General features: G+C 36.5%; 2 protein-coding genes across 4 annotated transcripts; one reads left to right on the top strand and one right to left on the bottom strand.

Annotated features, from left to right (window-relative positions):
• Nucleotides 1-1,166: 1,166 nt before the first annotated feature.
• On the bottom strand, nt 1,167-10,731 carry creb1a (cAMP responsive element binding protein 1a). Of its 3 annotated transcripts, none has more exons than XM_079616441.1 (8): nt 10,392-10,731; nt 8,933-9,031; nt 8,604-8,750; nt 7,383-7,483; nt 5,717-5,856; nt 5,347-5,529; nt 4,988-5,138; nt 1,167-1,903 (listed from the first exon to the last, which is right to left on the bottom strand). In XM_079616441.1, the coding sequence occupies exons 2-8, from the start codon at nt 9,020-9,022 to the stop codon at nt 1,759-1,761; spliced, it is 957 nt and encodes a 318-aa protein (XP_079472567.1). In that variant the 5' UTR covers nt 9,023-9,031; nt 10,392-10,731; the 3' UTR covers nt 1,167-1,758. The 3 variants fall into 3 exon arrangements, with proteins under 3 accessions (XP_079472567.1, XP_079472569.1, XP_079472568.1); XM_079616443.1 differs by having other exon boundaries at nt 1,213-1,903; nt 8,619-8,750; nt 10,392-10,667; XM_079616442.1 differs by having other exon boundaries at nt 1,213-1,903; nt 10,200-10,667.
• A 612-nt stretch (nt 10,732-11,343) lies between these two features.
• chmp2bb (charged multivesicular body protein 2Bb) lies at nt 11,344-19,453 on the top strand. The gene is made up of 6 exons (XM_079615916.1): nt 11,344-11,653; nt 12,122-12,213; nt 13,137-13,331; nt 13,978-14,080; nt 14,211-14,317; nt 17,784-19,453. The coding sequence occupies exons 1-6, from the start codon at nt 11,620-11,622 to the stop codon at nt 17,895-17,897; spliced, it is 645 nt and encodes a 214-aa protein (XP_079472042.1). The 5' UTR covers nt 11,344-11,619; the 3' UTR covers nt 17,898-19,453.
• Nucleotides 19,454-25,442: the final 5,989 nt, after the last annotated feature.

The following is a 25,442-nucleotide window of genomic DNA, read 5'->3' on the forward strand; positions in this document are numbered from 1 at the left end:
ACATAAGCTGCATTAACAAACATTTGTGGAAACCATGTTAAATTTTTTCCAAGATTCTTTGATGAATAACTGTAAAAATAATATTTATTTGAAATAGAAATATTTTGTGGTCTTTACTCACTTTTGATAAATTCCTTGCTGAATAAAAGCTTATTTTTTGTGTGATTTTTTTTTTTTTTTACTAACCTGACTACTGCATATTACTGATAAAACAGTAGTATATTGAGTTAGAATAGTAATAGTAATATATTTTGAAGCTTTAAGGTTGATCAGACCTTTCTGCAGAGATTATTTCCATTTCTGGACTCCAAATATTAACCAATAATTACAGACCGGCGTGAACTAGGTTTGAACTGAACTTTGCTGGTCTGAGCAACCGGACTGAAGTGAAGATCAAATATTATTAAATCTTCACAAACAGTACAGATAAACTCTGAAAATAAAAACTACCTCAACACATTAGATTACGAACAGCTGCCAAATATATAATTGTTGATGAAAGACTGCACCAGAATGCTTTATAACTGATTTAGGTTACACATAAGCAACATATCTTAAAAATACAATACATAATACAAAAATAAACGTAAAAATAAAATCAGAAATGTTTAACCAAAAAAAAAAAAAAAGACTTAAAATAACATGTATGTTTTGTTGTTGTGGATAGGTACATGTTATGGCAAAAGACAGAAGAGAATAACAACAGCATTTCATTGCAATGTGGAACATGAAAAAAAATTCCACTGATCAGAGATCAGTTATTATATATATCAAAATCTTTGCCCAGAATATAAGGGAATCAACACAATTAGCCTCTGATCAGTGTAGATGGCACTAGAATAACCTGTAAAGTCTAGCATAGATGAAGAAATCCAATATATTACAATATAAGCACACTTACAAGTTTAAAAAACGATTCTCTGATTATGGGCCATCAAATGCTCATTGAAAATCATGTAGTATATTTCATTTACACTTTTTCAAATGTTATCATTACAGGTTTCAAACGATCTGCTATTTTCTGTTAACAAATGTGACTGAGTTTCTCCTTAATTTTGTAACAAAAGAACACTGCTTAAAAAAAGTAGATGACACATTATATATCAATCCAAGTCATAACAGAGGGGCATATATATATATATGTATATATATATATATATATATGTATATATGAGTTTATGTATTAGTAACGGAAGCAGTTAAACAACAGGAGAGGGCACAGCTGATTTAATCTCAATCATTAAAGACCCATGCTGCAATAGTGAAAAAACTCCATCCCTCTTTAATCATGCTCGCAAACAGCGCCATCAAGGACTGGTGCATTGTGGGAAAGTCTTTCAAATGGGAAACTCAGAGTGACAGGAGCAGGTCTCAGAAGCAGCACCCTGGGCTGTTTTCATGATAAACCCACACAAACATTCATTCCCTGTCACAGCTGCAGAAAGGTGCTCTTTATGGTTCACAACGCTCCTTAAGTAGGGCAACATGTTGATAACGAAACTGTACCCTGCATGTCGTTTTTTCTTGTCCCCGAAAAACCAACTCTCTTTCTTCTGAAGAGAAAAGGGAAATAAAAAGTTTACACGTACAAACTTACAATGTATTACTGATAACTGGATTTTTACAGAAGATAATATTTAAAAAAAGAAATAAAAAATGAAAAAAGACAGATGCTGTGCAGGTGCCTGTGGTATGTTCAGAGTCTCTGTCTCTAGAGGCACCAGAAGAGATCCGTTCAGCACGTATGCGTGAGGACAATTATTCAGATTTGTGACAGTAAAGGTCCTTAAGCGCTTTGAGCTCCTCGATGAGCGTTTTGTTCTGATTCTCCAACACGGCCACTCTGTTTTCCAGACATTTAACATACTCTTTCTTTTTCCTGCGGCACTCCCGTGCTGCCTCCCTGTGGTGGAAACACATTATTACAGTCAGGCGATTATAGAGGACACCAAATTAGTCACGCAAACTAAAAAATACAATATTAAAAATCAATAAGTTAAGGTTCTAAGGAAGACCACGGTATCAGGTTGTATTCATAGTAAAAGGCAAGATACAGGGAAAAAATATCTATAAACAATCATGACACACACAAAAAAAAAAAATCAGGCATTTTAATCAGGCATGTGACCAGCTAAAAAAAAAAGAAAGAAAGGATAACCTGTTTTTTTTCCTCTCCTTTATTCAATACGACTACAAAAACATTATTACATCAAATGAAATCAAATAAGAAATATATTACTACTCAAGGGGTTAAAGCAAAAAAAAATATTATAATAAGAAATTATAATGCATGTTCTAAATCAACCTGTTCACACTGAACAGAAGAGGGACACTAATAGCACCAGCATCATCAGAACAAAAAGTGCATTTATGGTAGGAATGGGCATTTAAAGTAGCCTGGGAAAACCCAGACCACTCTCAGTTGTAACTGAGTAAGGGTCTGGCAAAGCTCCATAGACAATTCATTTCCACAGGGGCGTCACCAACGGACGTCGGATAGATCTAAAACCAATCAGAGTGATGAATGACATGACGTATGCAGAGCGACGGAGAAACATCTCGAGACTCTCAGCAATTCTCTGTATTAACCATACTGTCTATGGTATTAACGAAAATGACCATTTTAAATCGCTTGAAACAGACGCGAAAGCTGATTCGAACGAGTGATGTTGTGATGTTCCACGGCGGCATCCATCTTTGTAATGTACAATATCTGCGTCAGTCACCGTCTCTGCTCTGTCGTCATCGTGTAAAGCCCGCCCCAACGTTTCTGATTGGTGCCGCGATTTCGACGGATTGGAAATGGGTTTCAATGGGCTCTTTGCCAGACCCACTTGCAGAGCAAATCTAAATTTGCCGGAAGTGGTCTGGGTTTTCCCAGGCTACATTTAAAGCAAAAATATCGAAAATCGCACCCCTCCCTCATATGCTCACCGGTAACACGCGTTCGTTCAATTCACATAAAAATGTTCTGTACTGTAGGCCTATACATGTTGTAGCCATTAAAGAAAATGCATTTAGTTTCATATTTATGATTAAATAATATAATGTGATTTTTTTTATATTGCTTATATGAAAAGTGAACAGCACGAGTAAGATAGGATCATTAAATGTGCAATATATCGGGAGACATATGGATTGGGTTAGACATGATTTTGACCACTTCATTAAGTTTATAGCCTGTCTTTAAAGTGAATTTCATTTTGTCTGAATTGTATCTTAATTTGAATCGATGTTTCATTAACCAATTGTCTAGATTTAAAAAATTAGAAGCAAATATAGCACACAATATAATCAGGACATGGAGGCGACAGCACGATCACTTGCATTGCTCGTGAACTGGAGCGCGTCTCATAAATAAAACAAAACTTAGCGTATAGGCTACTTCACAGGCATGAGAAATACATCTATAGAAAGATTGAAAAGTCTACTTTTAAACAAAACAAAAGAACAAAAAAGACAAAACGAAAAGAAACGGACTACTCTCTTATGTAATCTGATTACAGCACTCTTTAGTGGAGAGTGCTTTGATCACATCCCCCTACACAGGGTGAATACAACTAGCCTTTCCTTAACCCTTTCACACGTAAGTTTAAAATATTCTAACTGACCCCCCAGCGTGAGTTTTTCAAGGCGACCGTTATTTAGAACCTGTCACTTTATCGTTTCCATGGTGACGCGTCATTGCTTGTCACGTGACACAGCGCAAACACAACACAGCACTGAATGAATGATGATCTGCTTTTATGTAATTTTCTCTTTTTGATTCAAAATATTAAAACATATGTTAGATATAGCATGAAACACAGATATTCCGATTGTCAAATATGTGCATGTGGATGTGTTTGGTTGTTTAAACACTTTTATAACGATCGCGTTAGTTGAGCTGTATGCGCGATGGGCGGCGCCATGTTAGTTTGTGCTGGATTTACAACACGTCAATTCCTCCACTTCTCACGAAATACATGAAAGTAAGTGGCAGGTTAACTGGGAGAAGAATAGGGTAAAATGTAAAGCTACTTACACATTGTGTAGCCTATCTGATATGAATAAAACATGTCGTCTTATTGTAATGGAAAGGATTATTATTGGCGCTTCCATAGACATCTGTGTGTATTTCACAAACTCAAATTCATTGGTTTGCTAGTACTTAATGTGATTTTAAATGCCTGAAACCTAAAATAAACATTATGTGGTTGAAAACACTGAATAGTTGTGATATATGACAAGCGCGAGCACGTCCATCTCTGGCTCAGCGCCAGCCAACGTGCGAAAGCACATTTGAATTTAGCAGTTGATCACGTGATGCGCTGACCGTTCTAATCACACCGGTGTGATCGTATGCTCCAGGGACCAGCCAAGACTGATCACACGGGTGTGATCGTACGTGCGAAAGGGTTAATTTAAGACCTATTCAAACTAAAATTAAGATATTTATTACACTGTTTGAGAAATGTAAGCCTGTTTACGGCCTTAAAATGAAAAGTGAATTTAAGACATTAAGAACAGACGGGAACCCTGCAATTGACAGAAATCCGTTGTTGACTCGCTGCAATTAACGGAAATCCGTCGCAGCGATGGAGAACTTTACAATAATATTATCGTAGTAGCAGGGGTTAAAGTAAAATATTAACAATAATACAAAATTTAATAGGAACAAAATACAATACTAACATTGCACGTTATTACTACAATACTAACTAACGTGTTAACGCAGGCGATTAATTCTTTTCAGTTTAACGTGTTAAAAAGGTTTATCCATGGCTTGAGCGGGAAATAAATATATACTACTGGGGGGCAGAATATATGCCCAAGTAATTTAATTAATATAAATGTGCGATTAGTAGACTAATGGCTTACATGAACAACTACTAGTTGACTAGAAAAACACAGGCTACGTGTTTAATTTGATCAGTGGTATTAGACGATTATTTACAGTCCAAAATGAGCATGGGCAATTACTTGTGCAGATAAGTTTTAATCGTACCTGTTCTTCATTAGCCGAACCTCTCGCTTGCGTGTGACCTCCTCAGTTCCTCCCTGGCTGGGCATTGCAGGAGACGAGGCCATGACCACACCTGGAGCAATGGTGCTAGCTGCGGTGCGGATCTGATATGCCTGAACGTCTCCTGAGGCCGCTGAAAAACACAAGCAGCACAGATTCATGGTTTGACAAGGAGATGTTTACATGCCAAGTGTGGCTGGCGTCCTGGGCATAGATTAAACCTATAGCCTGAGAAACTAGACGAGCACACTTACTCTTCTCTCTATCTGTTGCCTTCTTTTATTCAAGGTTGTATGTACTTGCTTAAAACTGAAATGTCTTCTATTTTTGCGAAATCTCACCTTGCACGACCACTTGATTGCTGGGCACCAGTATCTGCTGCCCGTCGCTGGTCTGTGCATACTGCAGGATGGTGGTGCCCTGCTGAGCGCCAGCTGCATTCGTCATGGTCAGGGTTTGTAGCCCTTGAACTCCATCTGTTCCGTTGTTGGCTAACTGGATTGCTCCACCCTGAGTAATAGCAACTGGAAAAAAACAAATGGCATGAGGTTGATTTAAATGCAACCAGTATATTCATGAAGTTATCTGTAATATTGAAAACCTTTGCATTTCGATTTGTATTTAGCAGACTCAAACAGTGTCAAGTTACTATTTTAAATAATAGACAATAACAGTAGTAGTGTATTTGTACTAGAAAAGCAAACAACTTACTGTACTGCCCGCTACTTGTCTGGTAGATGGGCGTTGGCATGGTAACGGTTGTTATGGCTGGAGCGGAATCCTCCTCTGATTTCTCTTCTTCTATCCGTGGGACCGCTGGAGCATCGGATGAAAGGTCGTTCAGGATCTTTCTGCATTTCAAAATATCAAATCATGCTTGTCAACAATTAATTGCGAATAAACTAGCCACTTTGGCGAGTTTTATATTCATTTAAATAAATGTATGCGCTGCAAGTTTCAGAGTTAAGCGCAACCCTTACATGCTTTTACATGCTTACATACAACAAGGATAAAAGGAGGAACGACGACAGTGAAGGACGAGAGAAGACCTGACCTGGACTGTTTACGTCGTGTTTTATGTTTTATTTATATGTTTATATGAGGCAGTCATCCATGAGGGGCTGCCGCTTTACTTTCATTTTGTTGTTTGTTTATTTTATAATTAAAGTATTGTTTTGAACGTTCGCCAGTTCCAAACATTTGATGGATCCCATTGACTGCCATAGTATTTTATTTTCCTACTATGGAAGTCAATGGGGTACATCAACTGTCTTTGGTTACCGACATTCTTCAAAATATCTTCTTTTGTTTTCAGCAGAAGAAAGAAATTCATACCGGTTTGAAACAACTTGAGGGTGAGTAAATTATGAAAAACTTTTCAACTATTAACTATTCCTTTAAACCATGTTACAACAAGTTGATTATGTTTATATTATATTACATTATATATTTGAATGGTGTTGTTCAATAAAACCAAATGATTACTTGCCTTTGAAATGTTATTTGACAATTATTATTGCCTCATTGTTATTTATGCATTTTAAGTCATTTATTAGGTCTATTTTTATTACTACAAAAAAATATTATCCAATTACTTGATTAACTGTCAAAATAATCGACTGATTACTCAATTACCAACATAATAATTAGTTACAGCCCTAGATTAGTTAAAACAATTCAAAATGTACCTGCATTGTTCAACATTTTAAGACTTTTAATGAATAAAATACAATTTTTCCAGTCATTCATTTTGTTTTTGAAGGTATATTAAAAATAGTCAAATATCTTGTTTCATAATGGAGTAGAGGACGGGGTTTTATTTTAGCACACCTCATCTCCATCCCTCGCTCACAGCAGACTGACGGTTGAAGGGGAGTGTTTAAGGATATTCTACTCAAGCCGCCAAACTGACGTAATCAGAGAAGGAATGCCGTTCCATAGCGGAAGCAAATGTTCAGATTTTGATTAAAGATTACCACGACAAACTAATTTTTTCAGCGTATTAACTTGCACCGATTAATTGTTCACCACAAGACTAGTAACGTGAGCTAACAAAGTAAATTATAGGGTCAATTCTAATTTCATGTAGACTTTAAGGTCAGGACGGAACGGAAGTTGTGATAGTCAATTCTTCCCTATTGTGACGTATATCAGAGTGAAACGGCTTCTCAAACCAGAAAAGCGTTTAGGGAGGAACTTGATTTTGAATTGATTGGATCATTGGTTTGTTGTGGTTGTCTATTGCTGTGAGTGACAGCTTGTCCTGCCCTCGCACAAATGAACACAAGTGCATAAAAGAAGAGAAGTCACTGCAAGAAGGAGGGGAAGTTACTTTAACATGAATCACCTTTGATAAACTACAAATACATTAAATTACCTGTATGATGGCCGTCTAGACAGGATCTCTCTCCTTTTCTGGCAATCTGTCACACTGTCCACTGACTCCTGAGAATCATCACTCTCAGCAATGGTAGAAATCTAAAACGAGACAAAACAGGAACCCATTAATAGTGAAGAGCCTTCATCCCCTAAAAAAGTTATTTCTAAACTATCAAGTTTTCTAGATTAACAAACAACAGAGTATAAATATTGAGTTAAGGTTATTTAATCCTATGTGTTACCTGCATACAATATTGAGTCTGCAAGGACAGCTCACACCAGAGGTCACGTTAGACTTTCTCAAATGTCCATCATTTTGACGGACAGAGTTGAACATTTTAAATTCATATTTTATTGAAAACAAGACTTTTAATAGCTTTTATTTTCATTTTTAAATAATGAACTAACAGAACGAGCATGAGGGCAAGATTAGGTATTTTATAGCATGGAAGAGAACAGATGAACAGAGACTGTGCGAAGCAGATTTTTTATACACTGCAGTGACAATGAGCTTTGGTGCCTGAAAAGGCCAATGTGAACAACGCAATATAAAAAATACAAAAAACGAACAGAACTAAACTCAGTCAACACTCTATCTGCCTTAACTTAAATTTTCCTTTGTGTTGCACTTTAACTTCAAACAGAAACTGATGAAAAGACTTCAATGTCTTTCTTGAAGTACACATAGTAGCACATAACACAGAACTTTGCACAGTCAAAACCGAATAATCGTTGATTCAATCCTCCTCAATCAGCTGACTACTGTGTGGGTGTGAGTTTAGTAACGTCATAAGGACTGATTGGATAGAGGACATGCACATTTGGGTTTCGTTTGTTAACCATCTAGCCTATAATATTTAAATGTTTGAAAACCACCAAATTGACCCCAAACCCGGGCAAATTTTGTCCACCTGCCAAACCAATTTTTACCCGCACAATCAAATTCAAATCCGGCCTATCGGCAGCACTGCCTGCACACTGCCGTCACGCTGGAGCGCACTCTCCACCAACTGGACACATTTACATTTACAGATAGATCACCCTCAGTGTAATCTGTCAAAATGACGGACGACCTTCAGATTTTTCCGTCACTAATTTTTCCAGATTTTTCCGCTAAAAAAAACATTCAATCAATGTTTTCGACCTCTGGCTCACACAGAATTATGTAATGAGATTTTTTAACGGTTCCCTCTTAAATGAACCATCTTGTCAGGCTTACTTGTACAGTTTGCACCTGTGGGGATTGTATGACGGAGGGCTGGGCTGCCTGGATGACCCCGTGAACTTGCACTGTTTGCCCATTGGGCAGCTGAACTAAGGTCACTGTGGGTCCAGTAGCTGATGCCTGTGCTGCAGCCATGGAAACCTGCGTCAGGGAGGTACAACAGGGTCAGACACATAGACTAAACTAAGCTAGAACTGAATTGAATTAAAATATCAACCTACATCTACAAGCATAATTACTCCAACTGCTCAATTATAATCAGCCTTGCATGCTAGAAAATGTTTTTCCAAGAGCTTCGAAAACATGCAATACTAGAAAGTCACCTGCGCCAAAGTGGCCAACTGCTGACTGTCTGTCTCTGAGATTGCAGTGTCGCCGCCCTGCTGGACATCTGCTCCTGCCTCCATGGTCATTTAGATAGCCTGGAGATGCAATTAAAAATATTTTATTTTGGTAAATGTATAGAATACTACGAATATACAATTTACTATGAATATACAGGGCAGGCCATCAAAATCCCATGAAAAGGGGATGTTTATCGATGTAAATGTGAAATCTGAAAGGGTGTGACCGCAAAATCTGCCCACAGACTGGGTTTGTCGGTTTCATTTTGAGTATTAATTTGTGTAGCCTGAAGAGTTGTCTTATAAAATAGATCTATGTATAGGTATTAAATGCAAATGAAATAAATTTAAATAAATGTAATTAATAATGTATAATATAACACTATGCAATATATTTAAACAAATAAATTTTTTTGACATTCTAAAAGGGTGAAATGTTTGCATTTATATAGTCCAAATTTAATTTCAGATGACAAAAATACTATGACATTACATAACGTGAAAAATGTATTATTATATACATAGAAACAAATGTAGCAACCAAGCTTTAACACATGAATGAGATCATGCATAATAAATATTAACGAAATACACTTAGAAGGATTCCATGAATGTTTTGCAATGAGTAATAATGTTGAAACTGAGTCTTTAATCATCGTGCTCAAACCAAGACGACTCCATTTGCCGCCTTTTTTTTTACTTCCGTATGCAGCTGTCAGTCATATTTGCGCTTTGGTTTTTAAGGACTTATGATTATAGCAAAATAAAGAAAAAAGGGTGGAAGCGAAATAATAATAACAAAATTCGTGAGCGTATTTATGGCTATTTAAAATAAACCAATGCAATAAATATAAGTGCTTGCATTGTTAGGCGTGTTTCGACTTGTAAAATAGTGTTCCAGGTTGAATGAAGCAAGTATGCAACACAAAATCAGTCTGTTTTATGGTGTAATTTGAAGGAAATAATACTCAAGATGAATATATTTTCTCTCATTTTATTTACCAATTCAATCCACAATTTATTACATAAGATAATTGTTTTGGTGGTACAGAAAGACCTTTGCATGGGCGAGAATGCAGTAAAGATATTTCATTTAACACGGAACGCTTCGACTACTCTAAAAACCAATGCTGGAGTCAAGAAAAAAAACAATTTCATGTGCTGTATTTCCATCCAAATGTGCCATGGACAAGCGATCGCATTCATAACAATATCCATTCCTTATCCTTTCCATAAACACACGTACTTTGTAGAACCACCGCGCTTTTCCTCCTTCGACTGCCTGACTGACTCATTGTCTGCAAGCAAGTCTGAGCTATTGAGAAACATGCCCACCGCCGCCATGATCTCTTTGTTACACACGGATCGAGCATTGCGACATGTCCACTAAAACAGCAAGTGCATTATCTCTTTCCCCCACGAATGCGTCTCTTCTTACCCGACACAGACTCGCCTCGTCACTCCCAGGCCTCCGGAGCTCCACTTTTATTTAGTCCGACACGTAAGAGACCGCGTCAGGCTACACCTCCGTCGCGTCACCGAGGACAACAACACAGAGAGATCGAGGGGGACGAAATACAGCCCTAATTCACTATCGACAAGATCCGAGGTGTAGGCGGAACATAACGAACGGCGTACGAAGATATACGAACAGCTAACGAACAGAGTCGGATTCACACGAGCATGCGTCAAATCCTTGCGCGCTGCTGTGAGTGACTGCGCATGCGTCAAATCCTTGCGCTATGATTGGCTGCGCATGCGTCAAATCCTTGCGCCATGATTGGCTGCCCTTAGTCGTACAAAATATAAAAATATTTGTTAAAATGTTCTAGAATAGGGGTTTTCAGTCTTTCACGAACCATTCTCATGCGAGAAACTAAATTTAAACGGCAGCTATATCTATTTTAACGTGTGATAGTATAATATTATTCAAATGAATATTTGTCAAATATTATTTGAAAAATATTCAGTTTCTATCAAGCTACATTAAGTTTTGTTCCTACTCACAATAATATTGTACTGTTATTTATTTATTTTATAATTTTATAATTATTCTTTCTTTATTGAAATATAATTTATTTTTTATGATTAATTAAAGCATACATACCTGTATTATTTTAATTCATATTAATAAGTCAATGTATTTATTTATTTTAATCAAATTTTTCGTTATTTATTTATATGTTTGTTTGTCTATGTATTCTTTTAATCGTATATTCATTATTTATTTCTAATTGTATTTAATTTTTTTACACTGTTTTCCTCTACACATTTCCACGGACCAACAGCACTCCCTTGTGGACCGCAGTCTGAAAAACTCGCGGTCTGCCCCCGCCCCGTACTACATTTCAAGAGGAAAAGGAACAAATTCCAACCCATATTTTGTTTATGAGACCGACAAAGGAGACCTCTGTGTTTGCAGCACAAGATCTGTGGGCGGTGCTTTCCAAGATGCTGTTACGATTGGATGACTTGAATGCAACGTCACGGCAATGTCCACCAATCAAGATTAAATAATCTCTGCAGAGGAGCACAAGTTTTCCGCCTACTTGCCAAGAACCAGGAAATAGTCATGATATTTTGATAGGTGATCCTCAGTTGATATTAGTCATCGTGAAATACTTACTTTTCTATTAGTTTCGTGGCCGACGGAGTTTATCGCAGTTATGGCATCGTTATTCAAGAAAAAGACCGTAGATGGTAAGTTTTGCTGCTGCTCTAAGGGCTTGTTTGTTTGTTAAAGCCGCCCAGCAACACTCACACGTCAATCATCGGCTGGTTTCGTTACTGAGTGTAAACTTGTTTAATACATTTAACCTGATTTGGGATATTTTGGGGCATGTCCACAGTGCTATATAACACAAGTGTCTTATATTCTAAAATGTGTTTGTGGTAGCTGCCACTGAAAACATTTTGAAATTCTATTGATCTGACTTGAGTCTCCTCGTACTTAACAGTATCGGGTTAAAGATGGTCGAAACGAATAGTTAATGAAATCACTGGGCCACTAACTTACTGTATTACGTTAACGGTTCTAAAATGACTTATGAAAGTAGTAGGCTAACGTTACCCTTTAAATATGTAACTTATATGTTATAACTGACACAGACATTTCAGCATTAATCATTTAAATGGGAATCGATAACTATATCTCCTATCATACTACAGATGTTATTAAAGAACAGAGCAAAGAGCTGCGGGGAACGCAGAGACAGATTACAAGAGACCGGACAGCACTGGAAAGACAGGAAAAACAACTGGTGAGAAGAATCCCCACCCATCAATGTGACGTGAATATGATGCCAAAAGTTCCCCTTTCTCAGCGCTGAGGTGTATGAGATCACGAGGTTATGTCATTAATGTCACAGAGGGCCTTAGTGTGTCAATAGATTATGACTAACAGCTCATGATTCTGTTTCAACTTGAGATATGGGCTGTTTGTGCCATTGCCAGTGTAACTTTTAAGAAGTTGCTGGTGGAATCTTTTATACTTTTATTATAGTTGCCCCGTCATACATCACCGGCTATATTTTAAAACCGGTGTAAACTTTAAAAAACAGTAGCTGTGGTTGCCAGAAATTCACTGTAAAAAAAGTTATGTTACAGTGTTTCAGGTAATACAGAATGGTATATTGGTGCTTTTATATTTTGGAACTTATAACCGTATAATTCAATTAATTGAGTGATATAATATACCAATCTACTTGAACTACCAGAATCTGATTTGCTTTTCACCTTTAAAAGTACTACTGATAGCCATTACAATTAAACGGGTGGTAAAATATAAATCCACATGTTGAATTGAGTTCATCGAAAGTGATTGTGGCCTTAAAACATGGCCAAAACCTATATATAGACCGGTTCATACACGCACACCGAAACACCACCAGGGTAACACGTATGACACTAAAATAATGCAATAAAGTTGTTTTTATATGAGCATTTTTAGTATTTTTTTTTGTTGTTGCAAGAACTAGTAATTTGTACTGTGGCTTCTTACACAAATGTCCAAAATATCTGCATTTTATGTATTAAAGGTGTTATACAAATAAATATTCTTCTTCTTCTTTATCTTATTATTATGCTGTCACCTCTAAGCCTTATTCTATCTTAACTGAGAACTGTAATGCAATTATAATGTCATCCATCCCTAACCGTTCACTACTACTTGTTTTCATTACAGGAGATGGAAATCAAGAAAATGGCTAAAACAGGAAACCGAGAGGCCTGTACAGTTTTAGCCAAGCAGCTTGTGCAAGTGAGGAAACAGAAAACGCGTACGTATGCTGTCAGCTCTAAGGTCACCTCAATGTCCACACAAACCAAGCTTATGAACTCCCAGATGAAGATGGCTGGTGCCATGGCCACAACCACCAAAGTAAGATCCTCATGATAACTTTTATAAAACTTTTATATCTTCAATCAATTTAGACAATTCAGATCCACTCTGATTTCACATTTAAGTAAATAGTGCTGCTCATTTTGTATTCCTAAAACCAAAGAGAATTGACATTTTAGAGCCATGGCTTCCCTCTGGAATTTCAAATGGGTTTTTTGAATTATGGCTTTGGATTTATGAGTAAAATAAGGTTTGTGGTAAACATTACTGGAAGCAACGTTGCTATTTTATTCAATGAAGTCTCTTTAATGTGAAAGGATATTCAAGTAATATTAACCTTGTTTTACACAAATGGAAAACCACTATTCAAAACCTCCATTATAAATTCCCAAGGGAACTTATGGCTTGAAAATGCTAATTTGCTACAAGCTAGGGCTGCAAATTGACGTTGTGCACAACTTAACAACTCGACGAACCATGTAGTAAATTGTTTTGGTTTTATTAGTATTTGTACTAATTTGGGCCTACATGTTGGTCCATAAATGCAGAACTGGCACAGTGTTGAGACACAGCCATCATCCTTTGCATAATTGCATAAGTAGCCTAAAGTGCACATTTTATGTGGACATGAATCAAAGAGTGACTCAGTTGTTTGTGTCTCTACCTCTCTCAAAACAACTTACAGACAATGCAAGCTGTCAACAAAAAGATGGATCCACAGAAGACCATGCAGACCTTGCAGAACTTCCAGAAAGAAACAGCAAAGATGGACATGACAGAAGAGATGAGTAAGATGTGTTTTCATTTGTTTATTTGTTATTGTGGTTGTTTTTGTGAGGGGGTTTTGAAAAATAATGTTACAGAATTTTTTTTCATGATTTTTTTAGACCTTGTTTCTGTGTTTGTGTCTGTTTACAGTGAACGACACTCTGGATGAGATCTTTGATGGTTCTGATGATGAGGAAGAATCTAACGACATTGTGAGTCAGGTGTTGGACGAAATTGGAATTGAGATCTCTGGAAAGGTAAGAACTGAAATATTATACGGGTATCAGTCAAATCATGTTGAGGCACTAGATTCAATAAACTGTCTTATTACTGTTGTGCATTAGTGTTGAAATCCATTTGTGTCCATTAGGGCTGCATAATATAAATTTTTTAATGATTATTCATATATGTGTTATATGCAACATCCAAACAGCAATGATGCTAGAGTGATACAGAGAATGTATAACTGAATTTACAAATGTATTTTCATTCAAACGAGGAAGCACCTTGGTTATGTGGTAGTATTTTGGCTTTACATTTGATGATCACGCTCAGTCAGAAGTGGTTATAAAAAGAAAAATTGTAGACCACAGTTGCTATTCAGAGAAGAATTATGACAAACTTATTCAGTCTGTCTAAGCATGGAAAACTATAGAAAAGACCGCAAGCATGCTTAGCACTTCCCCTCTTCCCAAACAGCGCTAAAGCAGCACTCCATTGGTTCAGGTCCTTCTATTTAAGCTTTAGGCCTGTTTTTATTTTTGTTTGTTTTTTAATACACATTGATATGTAACTATATAAAGAGAAGCAATATGAGAAAAGATCACATGCGGAAAATGGAGTCAAAGGGCTGAGCCTCCCGTAATTTGTTGGTCTTGATGTTCTACATTACATATAGCATTAGCATATAAATAATTGAACCCATACATTAAGCCTTTTTAAGGTTTTGCATTTGACTTACAGTATATCCTGAATCAGACTTTATGCAGAATGTCACTTAGTACAAGACTTGCTGTTTAATCTGATATGTTTTCTTTAACTAGAAAGAACAGAAGATATTTATCTTAAAACAGGAGCTATCAAATAATCCAACAAGTTTCTCACACATCATGTTTTTCATTAGTATCAGGCAACCCTAATGCTCATGTAATTATAAAATCCCGATTTACAAATGCCAGTAGAGAATTTTGACCACATCACAGTGGGTTTCATTTGATAATAATTGCATACAAGTGTTTGTTTAAAAGTTCTTCAAGATAAGTTTTTCATGTAAAATTACCCTGTTGTGTACATGCATAGATTTGCTATATTTCCTCTTAACTTTGTAAGAAGTAATAAGAAAAAAAACACACACCCATTTGTCCAGGGCATTCCGCACACATCATCTGTACATCCATTCGTCACTCTTTCAAAAAGTATCTTGCGTTCTACACTCTCGCCTGAGAGCACATGCAGCAAGGTCTTTGAGTAAACATATTTGCTGTAATATCCCAATTATCACTATTGAAGTCTATGACAACTTCTGCTTCTGTGAACTCCAGAAATGTGAAAAGTGCCCATAAACACCTTTCATATAAGCCTAGACTACATGTGAGCAGCTACATTTTTACTTTGAAATACTTTAGTAGTGTTGTCATGATACCAAAATTGAAGTAGATGGTACCAATGCCAGTTACATTTCACAGATCTTGGTCTCGCATTCAGTACCGTAGCAAAAAAATATTTTAACTATTTAATTGAACTAATGTAAAAAGTTAGTTATTATACATAAATAGTACGCAAATTGGGACGCACCTGCCTTTATAAATGAGTCATTCAGTCATTTATTAGACTGATTCATACAAAGGCCCAGATACATTCAGTAACAAAACATAATTTGCTGCGTCCCAATTCGCCTAATTATAATACACCCTAAGAGTATGCACTCTTTTTGTGAAAATAGTACATACTTTTTAGTGTGTAGCAAAAGAGTAGGCCAAGCTTTAGGACATACTACTTCGTGAACGGACAGATCTGTCGCTTATTTACATGCATCCTGTCACCGCAAACTGCCCTGTCAATCATCTTGTCACAGTTAAAAACCTCCATTCAATCAAATTTAATTTCGTACCGTTTCGGAGAGAAAAGTTTTAGCACGATGATCTGCCAGTCTCGGGTCTTTCATGCGGAGACTCTCCTCATGTGTTTGCAATTTGAATATAATGATGCATTTTAAAGTTAATGGCTAAACACAAGCTGCTGCAGATTAAATATAAAGTGGACAACATTGAATAAATACATTTTCGTCAGGTCAGATACTGATAATTAATCACTCAAACCCCTTTATCTAAACCTCTCTACATAACCGCCGGACTCGCACGTCCTCCATGTCTGTAGTTTTTTGTTAAGCACACTTTTTAAGCGTGTTTGTAGTTCTAATTTAATCCTCGTCCAATGCGCGATGGGTTGTGGGCAATATCAGCCGTTAGAGTGCGCATCGATCTGCACTTTGGATTCTGACCGGAAATAGTAGACCATTCGGGTATCTTTGGAACACTCATTTCAACATACTACGATTTGGGACATACCGAATGCTTCCGAGTTTACCGAGTTTCGAATACTATTTAGTACTATTAAATGTTAGCCTGGCTAACGCCAGACCCAATTCTCGTTGAGACTTGGGTCTGGGAACCACATGTGCATTTTCTCGTATTTGAGGCGTGGTTTACGAATGCCCAGCACCGTTTATTGGGTGCTAAGAATGTCTATCGTAAGCGCCTGTAGCTCATAGCCAATCGTTTCCATTAAACCAGATGACGCATGTAGAGCGACAGAAATTAGACAAGGAAGAAGACGATGGGTAAGATATTTTTTTTGTAAACAATGACGTTCAGCGACTATTGTCGTTTGTGCTGTGTTAGATAAACATGAGGGTCGAAGGTATATATGGATATAAACAAAAAGCTTAGTTGCGTCGCATAGATGTCGTCATCATCTTGCTGCTCCCTCCCCGTTCTGTGATTGGTTCCCTAGATGAGGCGAAAATCTGGTCCATGGTATCCAGACTGCCTTTCAGCGTGCATAAAATCGCGCTGCGCAATGGCAGTATGGGGAAACCCAGGCTAATTAAATGTGCTATTTTCATTAAAATAGAGCAAAAACAATATTCTGAGTCTAAAATTGAAGTCACCTAATTTTAACTTCTTGTTTATTGAACTAAAATCAATATCACATTTGCAAATGTGCTGATATTCAGGAAAACTGAATTCTGAACTCTTGCTCATGTGGTATTGCTTATAAATATTAAAATCAAGAGTATTTTTTTGCACCATATCATGGATTTTCGGGGCATTTAAAAAAAATGAATTGTGGGTGGCATAATTGCCCCAAGCCCCCGTTAATTTCCTGCGCTGGTGTGTGTGCGGCGGGGCTCTTTTCTGTTGCGAGGAACAGAACGCGTGAAACGCAGGAAAAGCCGCTACTGATCTCTACATGAGAGGTAATATCCGAAAAAGCATAATAGGGGCACTTTAAGTGTGAACTTATTAATGAATCATCAATTCTGTGTGAAAGAACTAACACATTTTATTTTAGAAACTGAGAGCCATCGAGAATTATTAAACATTGTTTTTTCTGTACCCTACGGCCTACGGAGTGAGGTGTCATGATTATTGAGTTTTTGATTGCAGCAGCACTATCCATCATTGTTTTTGATCCATAATGGATTTTTTGTTTCCCCTGCAGATGGCTCATGCCCCTTCAGCTGGCCGAAAGCAACCAAGCGCCGCCACATCCAAAGCAGGTGGGATATCAGATGATGAGATCGAGAGACAGCTCAAAGCCCTTGGAGTGGACTAGTGCTCATGCGCACACGCACACAAACACCTGATTATTGCCTGGCAACAACACACTCTGCTCAGATTCACAGACACACATTTGAATAGATCCACGCCGAATACAAATGCATACATACACACGGATGCTAATAAATGGACCGACTAAAAGCTTACATTCACAGTCACAGTCCTGCCTACTCTGGGATAACCGTGCCACAAATGGCAAATGCAATTCTTTTTAATATTATTATTTATTTATGACCGTTACAATGACACTATCAAGGTTGTTTTAGCACTCTTTCAGGGGTTCCGCTGTTTCATCCGGCTTTAGAAGGACAAAAAAATAAAAAAAGTTTCAATACACGTGTTGTAAATAAATACTTATACAATACAACGCCTTTGAGAATAAAGGCATTTGCATTTCCCTGAAACCTACAGCTTCAGTCTCTTTGATTGATAACTCCAGAATAGAAGTCTCGCATTGGTGTAAACAAGTTTGACAGGAGAACTCTACCTCTGTAAACTGAAGAAGTGACAGGGCTGGCTCTTTAGTCTCGCTCTGGTGTTCTCCCGGTGCATGGCAGAACACGAAGTGTGAGTCACATCTTTAGTTCCCTGTTCTCACCTTCACTCAGTTTATAAATTGCAAATAATTGAGTTTGTCTTCGAGGTTCAAATCTTGCTTGGATATTTTGAGTGCTCATATTTTATTCAGCTGCTTTTCAGGGGCGATGCCAAATCAAAAGAAGTGTGTTCCAGTTGAGCACATTATTTATCCTCCTGTGGTCTGAAGATGGTTGTTCTTCTTGATTTCTCGTGTGCCTGAGGTCTCAGGTTGACAGTGTGTGTGGTCTTCTCTTGCGGTTGTATAGGTATATTGATCGAATCAGTTATTCTGACTTCAGAGATGCTCGAAAGGTTACCGTTACCTGTCAATTTTAGTCAGGGTGTGACCAAAGTAAGGGGTTTTGAGGTGCACGTGAAAGCGGCATACTGAGCTTGATCTTGTATTGTGCACAGATCTTGTTTTTAGGCAGACTAAGGTTATGCACTGCAATATATAGTAAGGATGTAAATGATGTAGCATGACAGGTTAATTAGTTATGAGTTTATTGTTTAATACACAACACAAGTGAGATTTTTGAAACATGGGTGATGACTTTTCCTTTCTTAAAATGTGTTCACAGACAGATATTGTTCAAATTTAAGGGGATTGTACACCCTATTTAACCATAAATAAAATTTGTAATAATAAGTGACTTGTTTGTGTTTTGATTCTGTAAGTGAGAAGTTGTTTGTTTAAATAGCCATTTACCACTAGAGGGCAGAGCCAAAACATGCTTAAATATTTACAGCCGTTACCTATTTATAAGAAAGCTGCACTGCTGTTCAAAAGTTTGGGTGCAGTAAAATATACTTTTTTTGTTGTTGTTGTTTACATACAGGTTTTTTTTTTGTGGTTCGAAATTATTACTTTTATTCAGCAAGGATACATTAAATTGGTCAAAAGTGACAGTAAATAAATGTATAATGTTACAAAAATATATATATATTTAAAATAAATGCTGTTCTTTTTTTAACTTTTTATTCATCAAATAATCCTCAAAACAAAACACAGTTTTTACACAAAATAATTTAAGCAGTACAACTGTTTTCAACATTGATAACATTGAGCACCAACTCATATTAGAATGATTTTTGAAGACTGGAGTAATGTTGCTGAAAATTCAGGTTGGCCAAAATAAAATATTGAAAATAGACAATTGTAATAATATGTCACTGTATTTTAGATCAAATAAATATAGCCTTGGTTAGCATAAGAGACTTTTAGTTCTATCTAGATTTTTTTTTTTAAACATAAATGTGTAATGTTAATAATATTATTAGTGATAATAATCAGCCTGATTTTAACAGAATTACATTACAGATTGATAATTAAAGTCTCCATAATATTGAAACTGGCTGAAAACTGTCCACTTTGAAGAAAGAAAGAGTCTTATATTCCTTGGTTTCTTTGACCTTAATCCTATATTTCAAAAAGTACAATAGTTCCGGAGACTGTGAGGATATAAACTTTTTTTGGTTATGGTCGTTTGTAAGCATTCATCTCAATTTAACAGCTTACTGACTTCAAACCCAGAAACTGTCACTAGTGTAGGAGTCCTTTGAGGATTACTGAAAAATGTGTCACCCTCACATTTTCGCTTAATTTCACAGAGAGACACAAGATGCACATAGTGCAATCCTTCTGGCCTCCTTGAATGTCTGGAGACGCAAGTGTGCATGACTCAAGAGGCAAATGCTGGCTCTCCCACTCGCAAATACTTGACTATTCAATCTCAGTCAGGTCATGCCAGACTAGCCAAGAAGAATCTGACTCAAAGTCCAAATTAGTAAATCTAATCTAATATAATCTTTTTTTTTTTTTTTTTTTTTTTGCAATATGATTAAACAGAATAACAGAGATGTCGGCGTGAAGATTAACTATAGCTTCTGGTCAGCTATGGTCAGACAGGCCCAAACGCTCGAAATGATTTTGCAGGCATGCATTTGGCAGAAGCAATTGATATTGACTTTTCTTCAGAAGTTGACATTTTTATTTCTATCTATATCATTCAGTCAGACACCAAGGGCAGTTGGTTTTTCATCCCAAATAACAATCAATTGCTAGAAGGATATGATGGGGAGAATTTATTAGTATGTCAATATGAAGAGACTCATGAATATGGCAATACAGAATCTGAGGCTGAAGAGAAACTCAAAATCCCTTTACATGTTTGTTTATTAAATATTTTGTCAACTTGATTCATAATTTCAGCTGCAGTTAAGAGTTATGTCACATATCAACTTAATATATTTTCAGATTTGTATTAATTTGCATCGAAAAGTATTCAAAATTCATTAATCTTAATAAGGCAAATTTGTTTTTATCTATAGTCCAAAAGTGTGAATTTGTTAACATTGAATGTTAATTAAAATGATTTGATCATTTTTCTGTTTCATTTTAATAACTTTTTGCTGTATTGAGGCTGTGTCTCTCCTAGTTCAGTCCTTCTGAGGCTCCTCAGCATTAAAAGCCACAAGACGGTCTAGTAAGTGCTCATGGCTACGATGCACGTTTCCGTCCCCCGCGGTCACTTCATGAAAACATTATTAAAACTTAATTTTGGAAAAATACTTTGTATTGCTAATCTTCATATTACAGTGAATGACAGCCGTCTGCAGTCTCCCACTGGCTTACATTACTGGCAGTTTAGTGTTAGTGATTAAACATTATTGTTGTATTACATTTCATAATAAAATCATACGAGCGCAGTATCGATTCGTTTTCCATCAGTTTATTTTTGTGAATTTTAATGTGTGCAAAGGATTGTGGGTGATTTAAGGCCGCGAAGGACACATGCGTCCTTCAAAACAGGCCGAAAGAAGGACTCGAAAGCAAGGCCGCCTTACAAGGATCCTTCAAATTGAGATGGCCTTCCGTTTGAGAAGCACCCCAAGAAAAACTAAACTGAAAACGACTGAGACAAATACAGGACATGCCATTGGAAAGAATGTAAGTCAGTCTATCACAGCCTATTTTTCATGTGTGTGTAATTCAATATGACACATATACCCTGACAAAAGTCAGATTTCCCCCAAAAATATGTTCAGAAAATTCTGAAGTATAGTAGTATGAGTCATGAATTTATGAAATTGATTATCTGCTATAATAACAAAACTCTATGCTAATTTAGTTTTTTCCACGAAATGGCTTACCCTGTAGTCATTGCATTTATTTATATCTTAAGAGTCTTAAATTTGCAGTAATTGTTCTTACAAAATATACAAGATCAATAATAACATAAAATATTTTTTTAAATGAAAAAAACGCATGCAAATAATTTACTTAAAGAGTTTTATATATATTTTTATTATTGTTTTAATAATAATATTGTTTTATATAATGTATATAAGACATCATATATTTAGTTGTCAGTAAATTATGCATCATGGGTCACATCATGAATCAGACATCATCAGTGTTAAACAGTTTGTTAAAAAAAGGTCATGTCATCACAAGCATTTCAATGAGGGCTGCAAGGGGACGCGCACATGTGATGCCACTATGTAACGGAGAAAAAAAGCCTAGTGGGAAAAAAAGTAATTAATGTTGAACAAAACACTCCTAATAATTCACTGCAGTCATCTTATTCAATGGAAGGGATAATGGTTACAGCAACCGTGTTTTTGTTCCACTGAATTTATTTAGATTCTGAAAGGAAGTAATTTATGCTGCTTTGCATGCAACTTCTAGGAATTTCTAATTAACTTCTTTTTTTCCTTCTTCTTCTTCTTCCCCGAGACAGATTGTGGTAATTTAAATAATTTGTGTATGTAGCCATTTCCCTTTTGAAACAAGAAAACATCAATAACTGGCACGTTACTCCTGTTGACTAAGTAGGAACATTGCATGCCCTAAAACAATGAACCGCTATTACACGTTGAAATATGAGCAACATGTACTCCTAACAACAACTTGAGCTTGAAATCCTTGTTTGATCTCATAAATAACTCAGCAGACAGCACAGCCAATGTTTTGAGTCTGGGCTATATTTTATAACATTGTCAAACCTGACAGTTTCAATTTTACTCAAATTCACCCTGTTACTTGAGCCAGTTTTGCTGCATCTGGATACCTCAAGAAATGATCTTTAACATTTAGCTGGGGAACATATTAAAGGCATCACTTTTTAACGAGGCTCTCATTCACCATGTTCGATCACGTTTGCTTTAAACTTGAAGGGTCTTGAGCTAATATTATGTCATTACAGCTATTTTGTAACAATACACCGCAATCTCAAAGGCAATGTTGCTGGGTGGCAGTACAGGAAACGGGCAATAGGGAGGGACCAAGCAATTCAATAATGAAACATCTGTCTGTCATGCCTGTTTCCATTCACATTAACATTGCCTGATGGCAACAATGCCTAAAATGTCATTATCTTTCACAAGGTCTGGACAATTCCATCTTATTATGAATTCATGGATTATGGCTTCCTTATGATCCAATCATAAACTCAACAAGCACTTATGTGTGAGGGTTGTAGGAGTAGATCTAATGTCAAGTATGGGTATTGCTGTCATTATGAGACACATGATGGCCATAATTGTAATATACAGCTGTGATCAGAGCACAAGGACATCTATGTTATTCTGCCTAAAGAGAACAGATGCTGGCTATTTATTGCATTTAAATTAATTTAACACATTCATGGTTCAATGTTCCCTCTAATTTGTGTTTTTGCTGAGCAAAACCTATTCTTGTTGGCAGATCTATTAGACAGAAATTGTATCCATTTTATTAATGTATTATACACATTTAGTGAATGTGTATAGTGTATGATGCCCATTCAGTTGGCTCAAGATGTCTATTTTTCACACACATATTTGAGTCTGTTTTCCTTGCAGTTTTTTTTCTGTCTGCGCAGGAGTAACATCAAAGCACAGCATTTCCCAAGGAAGTCATTTGTATGTGTTGTGTGTGTATGAGAGACAGAGAAAGCAAGTTCAGAGAAAAGATGGAGGTGTGGTGTCTGGATCTCTGTCTGCATGGGATGTGAACTTGGACCAAAAAAAAAGTGGGACACAATGAAACAACAAGTTGTTGTACTTTTACAATGTCACAGAAAAAAGAAGAATAAAAAGCACATAGGTAACACATAATAAAAGTGTCACTGATTAAAAGCCATTGAAAACACATGTTTTTTGAGTTGTCCTTTAAAATCCTGTACAGTAGCAGCTCCCCTCTAATATGGTTAGGCAAACTGTTCCAAGGTTTAGGCGCTTCTACAACAAAAGCGCAATCTCATTTTTGATGTGTCCTGAATTTTGAGTAGCTTCTGAGTCACTGATCTCGTCCAGTCTGATATTCAGTTAAGAGATCTGAGAGATATGAGTCGAGTCGAGGCGAGTCCATGCAAGGATTTGTATACACAATCAATCCTATAGTAGACCGGAAACCAATGCAGGGAGACCAAAAAGTAATATGTTCACGTTTTATAAATTTGTTTATCCTCATTAAAAGTCTAGCAGCTGAGTTTTAAATTTTTGCAAACAAGAAATAGATGACTGACTAATCCCCGTATAACGCATTACAATAGTCAAGTCTTGATGTTATCAAAGCGTGATGACAGTTTCAAGGCCTTTAAACTTCAAACATGACTTCATCTTTGCTAGATTGCATAAGTGAAAGAAACGTAACTTTACAACATAATTGATCTCTTTTGTCCAGTTTTAGAGAGCTGCCAATACACAATATTCAATGTTGTAACTGCTCCCATTTAATTTACTTGAGAGTGAGAGAAAGACAATCAAATGAAAAGAGACTGATATCACTTGCAGAGTAAGTTTGGAGCAAAGAGCGAATCTAATTCAACAGACAGATTACCAAACCATTGTAAAACCATAACATATAATAGATTTCATTCACATATTGTTGTAATGAACAAAAATGATTCTTCAATTTTGTTCATTACAACAATATGTGAATTAAATCTATTATATGTTAATGTTCGACGAGTTGTCCATTGTCAGGTATTAATGGACGACGGCGAGGCGGTTGCCTCCGTCGAAGTCCATTAATACCTGACAATGGACAACTCGTCGAACATTAACCCGCTTATAGCATGTTCACTTGCCAAATAACACATTTTTAAAACATTAGTTTATATTTGAATTAGTTTAACAATCGAAATCTAACGGGTTTAGAACTCCTTTACTAGGTGTCCTACATCACTTTTTAATGGACACCCTGCAGCCAATCAGAATCGAGTATTCACCCAGACCATGGTATAACGTTTTACAATGGATTGGTAATCTGTTCAATTTTGGGTCACACAGCCAAAAAAATTATTGTTATGTTGCCCCTAAGTTCTCTTCAGGAGATGTTTGAGAGGTCTGTAAAGAAGCAGAGCCTTAAAATTATTGATGATCCAAACCATATTCTTCATATAAGTATGATATGATACCATCAGGCAGGATATAGGGTATCAATCTGTTGAATAGTAGGTAAATTCTCTCTAATTTCAATGTCAATTAAATGATTGAATAATAAGAAATGATCTGTGTGTGTAGGTCCGGGTAAATGGGTAATGTATTGGGTATTGTGTCATGTCTTAGACATAGTGTAATATTAGTATTGTGTAATCATTGATGTATGTCATAGTTATGTTTTTGTGTTGTATGTGGATGAAGTGTATTGTATGGTGAACTGTTGTATGTTGACCTGCTCTCTCAATTGCCCAAGACAAATTTCTCGAGATTATATGGATAAACTAAACTAAACTTAAAAAAAATAGTTCAAATGCAAAGATGGGTGTCAGATTCAACTTTTATCACACATCAAATGGTGTCACTTAAAAGGAAGGCATCTGGACACACACACAAATACACACAAACATATATCCATTGGGACTTTACTTCTGTATTTATTTTCAGTTCCATATGGTGTGAACAAAATGTGACGCATTGCTGTGCCATCCGACCATGCTGCCTTATGGTTAGGATACAGTATGTCTGTTATTTG

This window comes from Phoxinus phoxinus (genome assembly GCF_949152265.1).
Source record: "Phoxinus phoxinus genome assembly, chromosome: 6".
NCBI lineage: Eukaryota > Metazoa > Chordata > Actinopteri > Cypriniformes > Leuciscidae > Phoxinus > Phoxinus phoxinus.

Coding starts and splice junctions, on each gene's coding strand:
- chmp2bb (XM_079615916.1), top strand. CDS start 11,620: ATGGCATCGTTATTCAAGAAAAAGACCGTAGATG. Junction 12,214..13,136: donor AAAGACAGGAAAAACAACTG/GTGAGAAGAATC, acceptor TTTTCATTACAG/GAGATGGAAATCAAGAAAAT. Junction 14,081..14,210: donor GGACATGACAGAAGAGATGA/GTAAGATGTGTT, acceptor GTCTGTTTACAG/TGAACGACACTCTGGATGAG.
- creb1a (XM_079616441.1), bottom strand. CDS start 9,022: ATGACCATGGAGGCAGGAGCAGATGTCCAGCAGGGCGGCGACACTGCA. Junction 7,484..8,603: donor CACAGGTGCAAACTGTACAA/GTAAGCCTGACA, acceptor GTCTCGTTTTAG/ATTTCTACCATTGCTGAGAG. Junction 5,139..5,346: donor CAATCAAGTGGTCGTGCAAG/GTGAGATTTCGC, acceptor TGTGTTTTTCAG/CGGCCTCAGGAGACGTTCAG.